The sequence below is a fragment of the Phlebotomus papatasi genome, chromosome 2 (genome assembly GCF_024763615.1).
Source record: "Phlebotomus papatasi isolate M1 chromosome 2, Ppap_2.1, whole genome shotgun sequence".
NCBI lineage: Eukaryota > Metazoa > Arthropoda > Insecta > Diptera > Psychodidae > Phlebotomus > Phlebotomus papatasi.
The window spans coordinates 83,226,982-83,242,498 of NC_077223.1; the positions used below are offsets into that span (position 1 = coordinate 83,226,982).

Genomic DNA, 15,517 nt, shown 5'->3' on the forward strand with positions numbered 1-15,517 from the left:
AGAAATTCAATTTCCTCAGTAATGACTGAGGTACGGTTAAAGTTGGACAAAGTTGGAAGTTGGACAATTATGGTGCAATTTAGACAGGGCTTTTTTCTTGATAAATTTAATCCTTCATTTTTATTTGTATATTTTTAATGCTTTAGTTTTATAATTTGGTTCCTTGTGCTTAAAAACAAATTTTGTACTGTGTTTATCAAGCTCATTGGGCTCATTGGAAATGTCTTAGAATTATTGATAAAACCGGTAATGACCCACTTCATAACCGATAAGTAATTTTTATCCGAAATTAAAGTATATTTCTCCTAAGATGTCTTTTGTTAAATGTTTTAAGTGATTTCAAAATCGGTAAAAATCAGTTGTGAACCGGTAATGAACCAGTTACGAACCTATAGGTAATTTTTGTCCGAAAATCGATTCTGTTACTCTTAAAACTATTTTGGGGGAACTTTTGAGTGATTTATGAATCCGTTCAAATTGGTTGAGAACCGGTAAACGATAAATGATGTTAAAGAAATTTTGAGAGATCCCCGTCACAAATTCGAGCACTTCGCAAAGCCTTCGCACCCCTTACTTAAAGGGAATGCAACTGCTCCGGGTTCTAATTCTTTTTCGGTCACTAGAAATTTTGTCGTTTCAAAAGTGTTCAGGCTTCGAACTGACGTTTTGGACAAAAATATAATTTTAAACAAATTTTTTTTATTTTTTATTTATTTTTTGTTTAAGTTAACTCTAAGGAAAAATTATCTTGAAAAGTAGAGTCTCTCAGTTCAATAGCCCGATTGAAGCGGGTTAATAGAAAATTGAAAAACTATTGAAAAACTAGCCTTATTTAATCTCTCATCTATAGTACCATCAGCTCTACAAACTTATACAAATGAACTCTCTTGAGTAGGATTTTTGCATTTTCATGGAGCATTTCTCAATGGGAATGGTTGTCAGGGTGAAAATGTGCGAATTCAATTGAACGGAAAGGGACAATGAATAACAAGAAAGAATAGCAATTTTCTTCAAAAGCATAAAATTGCTAGAGACACAATATCAATGAAAAGAAATCGACAAATGTGATAAGTTGCATATTATTGCTTATAAGATTTTCCCATAAAGTTATGGAATTTATTGTGTTTTCTCCAACACATAAATATATTTTCCAAATATTTATATCATATTTGCAATTTCGTAATTTTCCACATGCACACATTTACCAATTCGAATGTTAAACGTATAAAAAACCCTTGAAGGTATATTGCAATTCTGCAGAATTTCACGGAGGTGACATAGGAGAAGCTCAAACACTGAATTGAGAATAAGGAGGATTTTGTGTGAATTGCTGGGATTGATGCACCCTCTGGAAATCCAGTCTTTAGCACGTTTTCCCATTCACTTTGTTGCAGAGATCTCTATTGAAATATTTTTCGTACACTGTCTCCAATATCAAGCGTGGTGAATGGCTTATCAGTACATAATATTGTCTCCAAATATAGTAACGCTGAAATTGGTTAACTTTTTTCGCAGAATTCTCATATCTTATCTTATCCGTTCGCGATAGATATAAACGAAAACAGAATGGAATTATTTATTAAACGAACACACTTCGTCAGTGTGTAAAGAAATAGTCATGATTAAGGGTGTGAATTTCTTATTAGTTTTTTGTGCAGTATTCGGCTGTCTTCTTGCTGAGTAAGTTAAAATAAACATAGATATCAATTATTACTTCTTTGTGAATTAATAGTTAAACATTTTATTGAATTTTTATTGTTTAAATAGAGACTTAAACAATATTATTTTAATTAGCATCATTATATGTACATGCTTAATATCTAATTTCTGTTAAACTTTTCATGATAGTAAGGTTAAATAAATACATTAAAAAAAATTTTATCTCCTGAAATTCTCCAAATGCGAGAAAAATTACGAATCAACGTTTATCATTCTTTATGTATCATGAAATCATAAACTGAACGATCATAGTTAACAACTTCTCATCGTCGATGACCCCTGTTATTTAATACTACTTAAGACATTTTTTATCATCATAGTGTTTTTATTATAAACATATAAACTTAGATCTTATTTAATACATACATCGAAGACTCAGAATATAAGTCGAACAACTCGATTTTTTACAAAAATAGTTTTATTAGTTTTTGGCTCTGCATGTATAATCTCAGCTTCAAATTATGCCTAGCGCACAATTACTTTTGTATTGTAAACATGTCTTTGGAATTTTAATGAGGGTGAGTGAGATCTGAATCTAGTCATCTCCCTCACTCTTATAGAAAATTTTGAAAACATGTTTACAAACAAAAGTTATTATGTGTATGGCATTACTCTCCTGTAAAATTTGCCTACTACGAGTCATTCGTTTCTTATTCTGAGCGACCGACATAAGAGACACATTGAGTTCCTTGGGTAGGGGAGACTGGGGCAAAAAGTCACAAATCGAAAAATTCAATATCTTCCAAAGTAAAAAAGATAGCGGCTCAAATGTTTTTCTATAGATAGCCTCCATAGACCTTCTTTAATGTCGTAAGTTTCTTGGAATTCGAACAAGGAATTTAGAAAATAAAAAATATCAAAATTTTTATTCCTATTTTTGAAATATTTTCCTTGCAAAAGATAACAATTATTACCTACTTATTTTCCAAAATTGATGCACTAATGAATATTTTCTAAATAATATGGATTCTTTGAATACGAATCCGCTATCTATTTTAGAATTTCACAAAAGTTCTTTTCTCCAGAAATCCTTTTATTAAAAATGGCCACTTTGGGGTAAAAAGTAACAAAAGATATAGAACAAAAAGTAACAAAAAGCGAAGCAATTTCTGATGTCTCACGGCGAAAAGAAACGTCATTACCATGTCTCGCCGCTTGTTGTTTGCATTTGGTCAAACGTTTTGCAGTATTTTGTGTGTGTGTTTTTTTTTCTAAAATAGCTTGAAAAGCGCTTTACTCGTTTTCTAACTTTTCTCGCAGAGAAAACGGTGTTTTACAAAGGTGTAGATGAATAAATTTTCTATGAAAATATGTCCTCTAGGTATTTTTTCAAATTTACGGAAGCCCATAATAAAGCGAATCAAAATATGATAAAACCCCATGTCTGTTACTATTTGCCCCAGCATTTTTGAGAATGGTCACAAAATTACCTTTTAGAAATTGGCTCGATTAACGTATTTCCTTACAAAATAGAGGAAAATTACTTTTACAAAGTTGTAGAGCGGTAAATTTCCTATAAAACTGCGTTAATTAGAAATTTTTGAAGCGATCGAGTAGCTTGTAAAAAAATAAAATATCCGTTTTGTGACTTTTTGCCCCAGTCTCCCCTACCGTTTTTAATTAATCACTGAGTACTTAAATTCCAATTTTTTTATCCTTCTTTCAAGTACGGGTCGTTACTTGTCACTTGCTTAGAAAATATTAATTTTTTCAATTTTAAATGAATCTTCTAAGAATAATCATGCCTACCTAAGTAGCAAAACAAATTAGGTTCTCTGATAATCAGACCCGAACGGCCAAATTTTGAAAATTTGAAAATGAAAATTTCAGATAAGACTGTTCAAATATTACACTTTTCCATGCTTAAGATTTTCAAACAAATAGTTTCATTGTTATGTAAAAAAAGTAGAGAAAAAAAAACATAATTAACTTTTCGAAACGCGCATAACCCTTCACCCTTAAGGGTGGGGTATCTAAGGATATCTAGGTGTACGCCTAAAATTAGAGGATATTTGTGAATTTTTTGTGTCTTTTCTAATATCCATCAATTAGGAACTTTCAGAGGTTATTACATATATTTTGAGGATCACGAAAATAAATTTATTTTAATTTGAATACAAAATGACGATGCAGCTGTGCGCGGACTTAGGATCGATTGTTTAGGCGCTCCGCAGCCAGCAGTAGAACTGGAGTAATTTTATTTTATTATAATTATTATTTATTATTTTATTTTATTTTATTATAAATAGTTAGTGAATTTTTTAGACAAAAGACCATGATTGTTTCTTGAAGTTGCTGCCAAAATTGCTAAAATCAATTTTTCTCAATTATCACATACTTCTGTAGAGCACCTATCTAAGCAGCTACCCTGAAAATTTCAAGTGAATCGGATGAAAATTACTGCAGTTCTACTGCTCGCTGCGGAACTCCAAAAAAGTCGATCCTTAGTCCGCGCACTGTTGCGCCGTCATTTTGTATTCAAAATTGAAAAAAAAAGTTTGTGCACCTAAAGACAAATGTAACATAACGCCCTGAAAATTTCATATTGATCGATTAATTAGCAAAGTCGTAAAAAGTTCGGAAAAAACCCTCTAATTTCAGGCGTTCTCCTAGATATAATCACTTAAGCAAACATTCTAAAAAATCACATGTGGTAACATAAGAGGATGGATTCTCCAACAGACAAACAGTTTTATATGTGAGTAACATCCTCCACCGTCGTTTTAACCCTTTAAGGACGAATGAGTCAAAAATCGGGGGTCAGAAAAAATATTTTTTTCTGGCATTTTAATGCAAGATACAACTGGTCGTAGGAAAAATTTCGTTTTTGGGTCACCGGTGACCCAATCGTCCTTAAAGGGTTAACCTTGGTGACCAAGTTTAAAACCAAAACAGCAAAAATCTCTTTCGTTAGTTGTACAAACAAACTGTATTCATTGATTTTTTTTTTATTTTAAATAAAAAGAAAAAAACAAAATAATTCTTTTTTCTTTAATTCTAGCTCCAACTATATTAATGGTAACATTACAGACCTAGCGAAGTTTATCGAAACTGAAAATGTCAGTAAGACTCATTCAGAAGATTTGAATTTCTCATTCAATCTAATCGTAAGAGTAAATCCACAAGTTTTTGTGAATTTCACAAAATTGACTTCCGTGAACTTGGACCATAACACTGAATTTAAGCTAAACCATGAGAATGATCCGGTACTAGAGAGTTCAACTCTATCAGCATTTTCCTGCAATGAATGCAAAATTACAAAAATCAGCAGTAATACTTTTAGTTTGTTGCCTGAACTTCAAATATTATTCCTCAATAGTAATGGTCTGACAAGCATTGCACCGGATGCATTTAAAAGTAATGCAAATTTGGCAAAGTTATCCTTCAAAGACAATAAATTGAAGGAATTGCCGGAAAATTTGGTAGAAGGCAATTTAAAACTTCAAGTCCTGCACATCGACAATAACAGATTGTACAACTTCCCCAAGGCAAGACCCATCTTAATTAGCAAAAGTTTGAAGATTTTCACGTGCAATGGCTGTGGAATTACAGAGATTCACATGGAGACACTGTCTAAACTGCCACATCTCACTACCCTGCACTTGCAGATGAATTCCATAAGTCACATGCATGAATTGAGCTTTGCAGAAACATCCCAATTGCATGTTATTAATTTAGAGTCTAACAACCTGACTAAGCCACCCGTAAGTATCCTCACGGAGGGGACTGTCCTTGAGGAACTTTGCCTAGGAGGGAACCCTATAGAATGGACCTTCGAAAGTTATGAATTCTACTACAAGCTGAGCCACAACTCCTGCAGTATCGCCGTTCAAACAGTAGCAACAACAACATCAACAACTCCATATCTAACCACGGAGAAGACCGATGAGATTGATAATATTGCTATGGCAGAAGTTGTTAATCCAACCCTTTTGGATGCCCTAATTGCCACATACTTGCTAGTTTGCGTCATCCTGGAGAGTCTCCTATTTGCAGCAATTAGCCTATACCTGGCTAGGATAGTCCAAACAAAATCAAAAGACTTTGACTACTCAACCTCGGTGATCAATCCAAGTGATATTTATAAAATAAATTGAATAAAAGAATAATTTTAGTAGGACATTAAAAAAAACATGATTTTTTTTCAATCACTCATGTAAAGGAAGGAACTGACCTTCTAAGTACCGTAGAAGTCGCTGTTTCTGCCCTATCCCTGCTGTTTCGAAGTTTTTCTTTAATTCCATCACTTAAGGATGGTCTTCTCCGATCGGGCATGATAGACCAGATCGGAGAAGACCGTGAAGAAGACCATAAGTTCTAAAATTAAAGAAAAGCTTACGAACAGTATAGGGGGATAAAGTAGCGTCTACGCTGTTTATGAGTAAGGGAAAATCTTTAAGCTTCGGAGGACGGTAGTTTCCTACAAGTAAATTTCTTTATATTTCCTTTAATCGATTCAAGCTTTGACCTGGAAAAATTATTACGTAGTTCCTTAAAGACCCAGCTATATTCGAACTCTTCCAGAAAATGTTACCGATTGCCTGACAGTGTCTTCTGTTAAGCAATCCCTTACACGGCGGGCTATAGAACTATACCGCCAGTAAAAGCCCTTGCTTGAAGCGAAAGCCGAGAAATGTGACTTTCCAGCGAATAGGGAAGAGAATCTATCAGCCGGGATCTATTTAGCTAAAAAATATAATCTATTAGGTGTGTGCAGAGAGATGCTGTCAAAGATGCGTTATAACGGTCATAGGATTTAAATTCTTTACATTATAATGTATACCTTATAATAAATATTTATTATAAATACCAATGATTTTTATAGTGCAACTGTCTAAGATAAGATATGATCAGCCTAAATTCAAATCAAGAAAGAAAATGAAAGAAAATATTATCAAAACTGACGCAATGTCAAACTTTGCATGCGTAACTTCGTTCTAAAAATTTTAGAACAAAGGCAAATGAGAAGATCCGTCGTTATTGGCCTGACAAGCAAAAAGTTACCTACGTTTTCAGATCGGATGTCGCCTTGAAGCTCTAAATGCGCCTTAAAATCAAGGAAGTGGCCGTTTTTTCTTTAGTTACGAGCTCAAATCTTAAGTCCAATAAAGCGTTAAGTTTGAAGTTAACCCTAAGTCGTCTGAATGTCGCTTCCCAAGACTTGGTCTCTTCTTCCCGCTCTAAGGGGCCATTTATAGCTATGTAATATACCGGAGTAATACACCACTAAAGGTCGAAAAATCTCATCCAACAATAAAAAAACGTGTTAAAGCTAAGATTTATTCATAAAAGCCTTGAATTAGTTATACATGTATAGTTATTTTATTTATTTATTTATTTAACTCATATCACTATACATAACTAATACATTATGGGGCTGTACATACATACATACCTACACCTAAAATTAAGTACTTATTAAGTACTTAATAAGTAATTTAATAGCTAGTCCCATACATTTTCTGGAAAAGACCCTTTATTAATTTTTTTTATTATCATTTTCTCTTGCTTTTTTTTATATTTTACAATGATATCGTATTATTATACCCTTTGCTCTTACTTAGTTTAGACTTTTCATATTGATATAGGGGCTGTGCCATAGGTTAGAGATTTTCCGAATTTACTGACTAGCAAAATACTGGTATGTTGTTCAATTTTGTACATTAAACTATATGATTAAAACTAATCCCGGGCTTATGTTTCCTTAGATGTTCTCCATAATTACAAGCGCGTAATCCTGATAAACTGGATCCTACGAATAACGTAATAGAATATTCCCCATTAATGTTGTTAATTGTATTTTTGTGGTCTTTTTTTTATATCTGCTTTGCTTTTTAAAATTTAATATAAAACATCTCAGTCAGGCTTCAGGCGCTTCAGGCTTGGTATTGATTCAAAATATTATACTATAGCTTTGATTTCTGAAGCGTACGATTTATCCGACAATTGTGACCTCAGTAGTATCGGTAGATTTCGCCAACCCCAATACTATCCTTCCTCATAGGAGTACACTGAATGTTACTGGTCAAAATAGCATCAAAAACAGATGCTACCTTCAATTTTTCATAAAACTCATCAAATTTTAAATCTTACAGAACTGTAAGTAGAGAGCAAGTCTTTCACGGTACAAAATCAAGAGACTTTATGTCCATTTTTTTTCTTATTGATCAAAAATAATCATCACTATTTTTTAAGAGTAATTTTGATATTTTTAGTTCTTTTTGTATTTATTTTTTAAAACACATTTCAAAAAAGAATTGTAATCGAAAATTTAGCAGAAACTTAATCCCCTATCCTAGGATACCCCTGAAAGCTCATTTACATAAACATTATTAGGTATGTATAGCGAACTTTGGGTATATTCATAGGAATTTCAATTGCAATTAATAAAAAAAGAAAACATTTATTTAGTTATATGAAATTAAGGAAATAGAACAAATACCGATTGGCTGTAGATCATACATACGTAGACCTTTGAACCTACTGGAAGCAGGGTATAACAGAATTTTAATCATATTGTCCGCCAAATATAACACTAAAAATTCTTAGAAAGCTTCTTGAGCGTAATTTTGTTGTCCTGGGCCCTGGGATAACAAAATTATCCACTGCTCAAGACCCAGAACTCAGAGTTCCATGCTTTCGTTTACTTGGTCGAACCTAGATTGATTCCCCTTGTCGGAATATCGCATATTATTGGAGCAACAGCTCTTTCCTGCCCCCAATTAGCCACGTCCTTGTTTAGTGTTTAATAGTAAATTCAAACTTTAAAGCTTGCAATATTAAAGGTGGTCCAAACGAATTTCCTTCTTGTCGTCCCGTTGTCGCGAAGACAAATGATTGGCAACTTTCAAATAATGATCGTTGCAATTTTAATAGAAGAACCAACTTCAAAATCTTAAATCACTTGTCCCAATCAGGGTTGCGGACTTAGGGTACCCTGGTCCAGTGCTTTTCGATCCTCCGCGACTTCAAGAAAATGTTCACGGCCGTTCCTAAGGCTCTGAAAGGCAAGATCCTGAAGTTGCTTCAGCTACTTTGACCTAGGCCTACCTCGAAGTCGAAGCTCCTCCATAATTGCTTGCATAGCTTTTCTGAGAAGTCTTTCTTCATCCATGCACTGAACATGACCATACCATGGACTATATGACCTCTCTTTTTATCTGCAACTTATTTTACAATCTGTTCTGCAATTTAAGACTATATTCTCGTAGATTGAGAATGTTTTACCGGTTTTAGCCTTACAATTCAAATTCTTATGAATAAACCTACAGATCCTTATATAGTTTCCGTATAAAACCGAAAATCAACTTAGATAATCTTTTTGAACGAGATCAAAAATACCCATGTTGACTAAAACAGTTTTTGGCACAATTTTGATGCAAATAGGCTCATGGAAAAGAAGCTGAAAAAATAAAAGCAACAAATAGGATATTTAAACTTATAATTAAAGTCGTAGCAGAACTTTCGTATGATCCCGGGATATCAGGTCTATCCCCGAACAATGACGCTACGTTGATAACATCTGAGGATGTAACTGGGGAATGCTCGGTAGGCTCATCAACATTATTTCCATCTGATTCAATTATACTTTCACTTTGTTCTAAAATAAGATTTTCCTTTTCAGGATATGTTTCATTTAGCAACATGTTGTCGACGTCAAAATTTAAATCAATTGTTGTTTTTGTCAGCACTTCTGTTGTTGAGCTTTGTGTTGTTGTAGTTGTAGTTACGGTTTCTGTTGTAGTGCTTGTTAATTGTTGCAGTGCTTGTTGTTCTTTTTCCCTCAGTTCTGTGAACTCCTCAAGGGTTCTTTTTAAACTTGCAATTGCAAATTTCCTGTCACAGTCCACAGATGGATATTCCAGACAAGACAAACTTAGCAACCTCGCTATCAACTTGTCAGTTGTAGATTCCATTTGAACAACAATTTCCGTTGCATTGATCAAAGAATAGTTGATGCACAAGATTTCCAAATTTGACAAATTCAGCAAGTGCATCGGGAATTCTTGAAGATTTCCCAATAGATTCAGTTGTTCAATGGACGAACCAAAGTTGATTGTTTGGCTGAGAACACTTAAGTTGTGACCACTTAAATCAACTTCTCGAATATTGGGAGTCAATTTGAAAGTGTTCTCATGCAAAATGGAAATATTACAACTTGAGCAAGTAAATTTCTCAAGATTGGACAGAATCTTGTCGGAAATATCCTGCTGGGGCGAATAATCTGATGAAAGGAGGATGTCTAAACCATCATCAAAGTGCTTTGTTGCTTTACTATATACAATCTCAATAGGATTCCTATCGAGAATAAGTGTCTGTAGTCTAACATTGTGATGGAAGGATTCCAATGCAAAATGCGTGATTTTATTGTCTTTCAGTTGTACATGTCTCAGATGAGGAGTATACTTGAAAGTTTCCTCATAAATTCTCGTAATACCACATCCGTTGCATCGGAACTCTTTCAATTTACTGTAAAACGTAAAAGGAGTATTGGGATGGAAATTGAATTGATAGTTGCCATCCATTACAAGCGCATGGAACGTGTCGTGATCATCTTGAAAATAATCCGGTGAGATGAACGTTACGTTCTGCAGCACTACAGCATTTTCGTTGTAAATGCGTTGTCGTATAAATCTGGCTCTTTCATTGTGAGGGATTTGATGCAAGAGTCCAGCAGTAATACTTGATTTCTTCCTGATCTTACACGTTTCACCTAAACCCACAGTAAAATAGATATTCAATAATTTCCAGTTATCCTTAGTCATCTCAATTGGATTGTAGTCGAAGCAAAGTTGCTTCAATGAATCCATCTTGATAACTTTTCCTGGAATATGTCTTAGATTGTTATGATCAAATTCTAAGGTTTTGAGGAAGTTGTTGTTACTAAAAGCGTTATGGTGAATTTTCTCAAGACCATTTTTGCGCATTTCCACAGTGAGGAGATCAGTGCAGTTCATAAACAACTCTTCGCTGATGTGTCTTGTTGAGCAGTTGTTGCAACTGAAGATCTCCATATCAGGTTGATTCAAGGATACATCTGTTTGTTGAGTAATCACAGTCAAATAAAATATATCAATAACCTAACAAATCCCCGACCTACCTGTAAGATTTAAAGGGTTGTGGGATAGATCAAGCGTCCTAAGTCCTTTAATCGTCAAGTTGTAGTGTTGCATGTTGTTGTGTCGTAAGTTTAAGTTGTAGAGTATTCCAATTCCTGAAAGAGCTGCAGGGGAAACCCGGGAAATGTTGCACCCTTCACAATCAAGTCTCACCATGTAGTCCATGTAGATTATAGGATACTTCACGTCCATGTTAAATTCATTGTGACTTAAGTGTATGATCATAAGATTTCTCATATGATTTAGTATACCCATGCTGTTGAAAGCCTTGAGTTTATTATTCCTTAAATCCAACCTCCGTAGTAAGGCATTCTCCTTGAAAGTATCCGGATGGATAGCCCTAAGAGGATTCTCCCGGATGATAACTTCCCTTAAATGGGGAAGCTTTGAGAAAGTTTCCTTGTAGATTAGGGAAATGTTGCAAACAATACAGTGAAATGATTGAAACTGTTCATCTTCAAATATAAAGTCTCTTTTCGGTAAATCAAGTCCAGTGTTTCCATCCAAAACTAATTTGTGGACCACAGATTCTGCCTTTTTCAAGACATCTTTATCAATTTCAGTTAAATTTAGATTTGTTAGATATAAGGCGTATTTTTCAACTTTATACAACCTGCGAGAATCCTCAACTGATTTAGCCTTGATTAGTATTCTGAAAAGAAATTGTTTTGTGCAATTTTTTCACAAGGACTTTGTAATTCATTCTTATAAAATCTAATCTTAACTTTTGAATTTTTTGATAAGTAGGGTATAAGACTTGGGATAAGGTAAAATTATTTAAACAGATAGATATGCGGCTACTCATTACGCGATAAAAAAGAGGAGTTCAGATATCCGCGAGGAGTGTGAAGTCCAGGACATTGTGCGATGGTCAAGGTCAAGAAGTCGACACTGAAGAGATCATGTGAACCGAATGGACGACACTAGACTTGCGAAAAGAGTCCAAAAAAATCTTCCAGCATCGTCTACGAGACCAAGAGGTAGATCACCGAAAAGGTGGTACGAGTCTTGGACATCAGAATCACAACTCCGGCTGATGCTCAGTACTATGGCACCTTCAAACACTCAATCACGATAAATACCTAATCCGTAACCCTACTGCGGGAAAAACAGGCATTTGCCTAATTAAAGTAGAAGAAGAAGAAACAGATAGAACTTTTCAAACCTATCTCGATATTTATTTAAAATTCCAAATAGAAAAACCCATCTGATATTCCTTTAATTTATGATTTTTTGTAAAGTGAATAGCACTTTTAACGGGCTCAGTTGGTAAGACTGCTGCGTCTTTGGCACGAGAGATCCCTGATTCGATCGATAGTGAGATCGAATCGCGTCCGGTGCCAAATATGTATAAATGAGAGTCTGGTTGGGAACAACTCTAGTGTGGAACTTCCAGCAAGAACGAAACACATACTGATAGGATTTATCATGAAGCACTACCACATCAGTCAATCTTTGTTCGAGCTATCAATTCCGTATTATCAGCTCCCTAGCCGGTTGAGGTCTACAATCGCTCTGACTATACTTCAGTTGCAGTCATCGAGCATCTTCTGGCCTTCTTGGAAGGCATGTTGACCAACCCGCCCCATTACAGGACTTTCATTTGGACACCATTCAGTGTCGAAGTACATCCATCGCACATAGCGATTGACATTCAAGAAGATTAGCATCATTGTAATTCATCAAATTGTAAATGAGGGCTCTAAGCCCTATGAATGAATAAAAGTTATTAAAAGTAGAATAAACTTTGGAAGGAATGTTATAGTTCACAAGGAACTGACGATGGATATGGGCATCAATCAAGGGATAGGCTTGTGAATGAGGCAAAAGTAAATCCTGGATCTTGCCTGAGGATTTTGCCATGTATGATCGCCATGAAAATTTTCTAGCAGAATATATAATGCAGCGAGGAGAAAAGGTATGCAACCTAGTCATATTAAGACCCACTCATTTTAAGCACAATCGATTGAAAATGAATCAATTAAAGTTAGTAAGAGACAATAATATGAAAAAAGATACTGGAATTCATTTCTAAGGTACACTAAACGCAGTCTATCAACTCTGAAATTAGGAACATGTTACAAAATCTTATCTTTAAGAGCCTTCTTTCCATTTTTTTATCACTCTAACTCTCTAACAAGATTATTTCGAGATCAGGATTACTACGAGATTACGGTTCAAGGATTCTGATCTTGTAATGTACCATTTTCTGGTTACAATAATTTTCTCCTCGAAACGATATCAAGCAGATATTGAAATAAATTCTTGGAAGTTACAGTAGACCTCATTGGTCCATAGCTCTACAGACTGCTATGAATTTCACACCCGGCTTAGCTATATGGCTTAGCTTCTCGAATTTCTTATCTTAATCCCCTCTAATCTTATCCCAGTAGCGCTGTTTTCCTTAATGCTCAAAAAATTATAGAAAATGTTATTAAGTAATATCTCTAAAAATTGAAGCTTTTTACAGGTCTGATGGTCTTATGTATCTAATGGTCGGAGGACAAGGTATCACGAGCTGAACAAGATATTGGTAAGTGCCTGCTTTATCACCTGATAATTCCTCTTGAGCTCAAATTTCGTCAAAAAATGCTTAAAAACGTGTCTTTCATATACTCTGGCTTTGAAGTTATGAAGTGTTCGAAGCCAGAGTATATGCGAAGCCTTAAAACCTCGCCTGCGGGGAAAATGACAAAATTCTGCTTAAAGGCCAATTTTTGATAGAATTTGCTTCTAGTTCATAGAAACATTTAAAGCTTTAAATTATGTCACATTTCAAAATAGATTTATTAGAGTATTCTTTTACTTTGTTCGACGAATAGAAATTTAATTAACCTGAAATCCTATTGAAATGTAAATGAATTTAAAAAATAGGTAAATAATTGCATTAATTCTTGAGATATTTTTATTTGAATACGGATAAAGAAGATGAAAAATGAATAAATTTCTATTTTTCACATAGCAAAATTGAGTTAGATGCACAAGGCGGGAAAATGCAGGATTTTCGCAGACCGCGGAATTTTTCAAAAAATATGGCCTGTCACTATCCTAGAAAAGCTCTTAAAGGATTTGAAGTTTGAGGTCTCTATCGCTCATAGTTTCCGAGATATTCGATTTTAAAGATTTTCAGACACTTTTATGCATTTCTCATCCAATTTTCTTAATTTTCAAGTGAAATTTTGCACATATTAAGTCTGAAAAAAGGCTCTGAATGGATGTAGAGTTGGAGACCTCTATATCTCATAATTTCCGAGAAAATCGACTTAAAATTTTAGCTCTATTTTTGAAATATTTTCCGTGCAGAAGATATCAACTTTTAGCTACTTTATATTAAATTTGATGCACTGGTGAAAATTTCCCAAATTACCTGGATATTCTTTGAATACGAATCCGATATCTATTTTAGAATTTTACAAAGATTCTTTTCTCCAGAAATACTTTTATTAAAAACTACCACTTGGGGTAAAAAGTAACAAAAACCGAAACAATTTCTTATGTCCCACGGTAAAAAGAAACGTCAATGCTATGTGTCGCCGCTTGTTGTTTGCATTAGTCTAACGACTTGCAGTCTTTTGTGTTTTTTTTTTGTAAAATAGCTTAAAATGCGTTTTTCTCGCTCAGATAGAGAAAACGGTGTTTTACAAAGGTGTAGAAGAATAAATTTTCAATGAAAATATGTAATCTGGGTATTTTACTTAAATTTACGGAATCCCGTAATAAAGCGAAACAAAATGTGAAAGTATCTCATGCCTGATACTATTTGCCCCAGCTTTTTTTGAGAATGATCACAAAATTACCTTTTAGAAAACGGCTCGATAAATATATTTCCTAACAAAATCGAAGAAAATGACTTTCACAGAATTGTAGAGCGGTAAATTTCCTATAAAACTGTGCTAATTAGAAATTTCGGAGGTGCACGGGTAGCTTGTAAAAAAAATAAAATATCCGTTTTGTGACTTTTTGCCCTAGTCTCCCCTAAATATCATTCGAGTTTACCACAATCCAAATTTGCAATGAAGGAATCGCACCTCTATAAGCTGATCTAGGCTTATCACTGTTCTTGTCATATGGCATTGTCATACTGTTACAAAATACCCCTACAGGTCGCCTTTTATGCATTTTCTAATATCTTGAAAAGCACATATCATCTTCATCACTTTCCGTTCAATTTAAAAAAAAAACCTGTGCTTGTGTATTACTACACTGAGCAAAAAAGAGGGTGCGATTAACATTTTTTCCTCATAAATTTAACACTTTTTAGGTGTAAAAATATATCTACATTTTTTAATATTAATTTTACACCTTATTAAGGGTAAAATTAACATGAAAAAGGGTAACTTTAACCCCTAATACACCTAAAAAGGGTAATATTTACACCAATTTTGGATCAATACTGCAGGGTAAAATTAACATTTCCGGAATGTTATTTTAACTTTTTCGGATTTCTCTCACAGTGTAATGCGTTAGCAAATAAAATTATATTTTTGTGGATCCGTCATAATCTTTCCATTGTTGGAAACACAACTCACCCGTTAAATAGTACAAAAAATATGAGAGACGTACTTAATATGTGACCTCTAAACATTTCAGATAACTTGTTTTATAGCACCTCAAATTGAAAACAAGAAATAATTAATCATATTAGTAATAACAGCCAGTCTGGCAGAAAGTAAAATTGC

At 34.1% G+C, this 15,517-nt stretch overlaps 2 protein-coding genes across 2 annotated transcripts; one reads left to right on the forward strand and one right to left on the reverse strand.

The window, feature by feature from the left end:
• The first annotated feature begins 1,583 nt into the window (after positions 1 to 1,583).
• LOC129804709 (carboxypeptidase N subunit 2-like) lies at positions 1,584 to 5,851 on the forward strand. Its single transcript, XM_055852251.1, has 2 exons — positions 1,584 to 1,680; positions 4,721 to 5,851. The coding sequence occupies exons 1-2, from the start codon at positions 1,619 to 1,621 to the stop codon at positions 5,814 to 5,816; spliced, it is 1,158 nt and encodes a 385-aa protein (XP_055708226.1). The 5' UTR covers positions 1,584 to 1,618; the 3' UTR covers positions 5,817 to 5,851.
• Positions 5,813 to 15,517, reverse strand: LOC129804705 (uncharacterized). Its single transcript, XM_055852248.1, has 3 exons — positions 15,368 to 15,517; positions 10,820 to 11,490; positions 5,813 to 10,756 (listed from the first exon to the last, which is right to left on the reverse strand). The coding sequence occupies exons 1-3, from the start codon at positions 15,421 to 15,423 to the stop codon at positions 9,108 to 9,110; spliced, it is 2,376 nt and encodes a 791-aa protein (XP_055708223.1). The 5' UTR covers positions 15,424 to 15,517; the 3' UTR covers positions 5,813 to 9,107.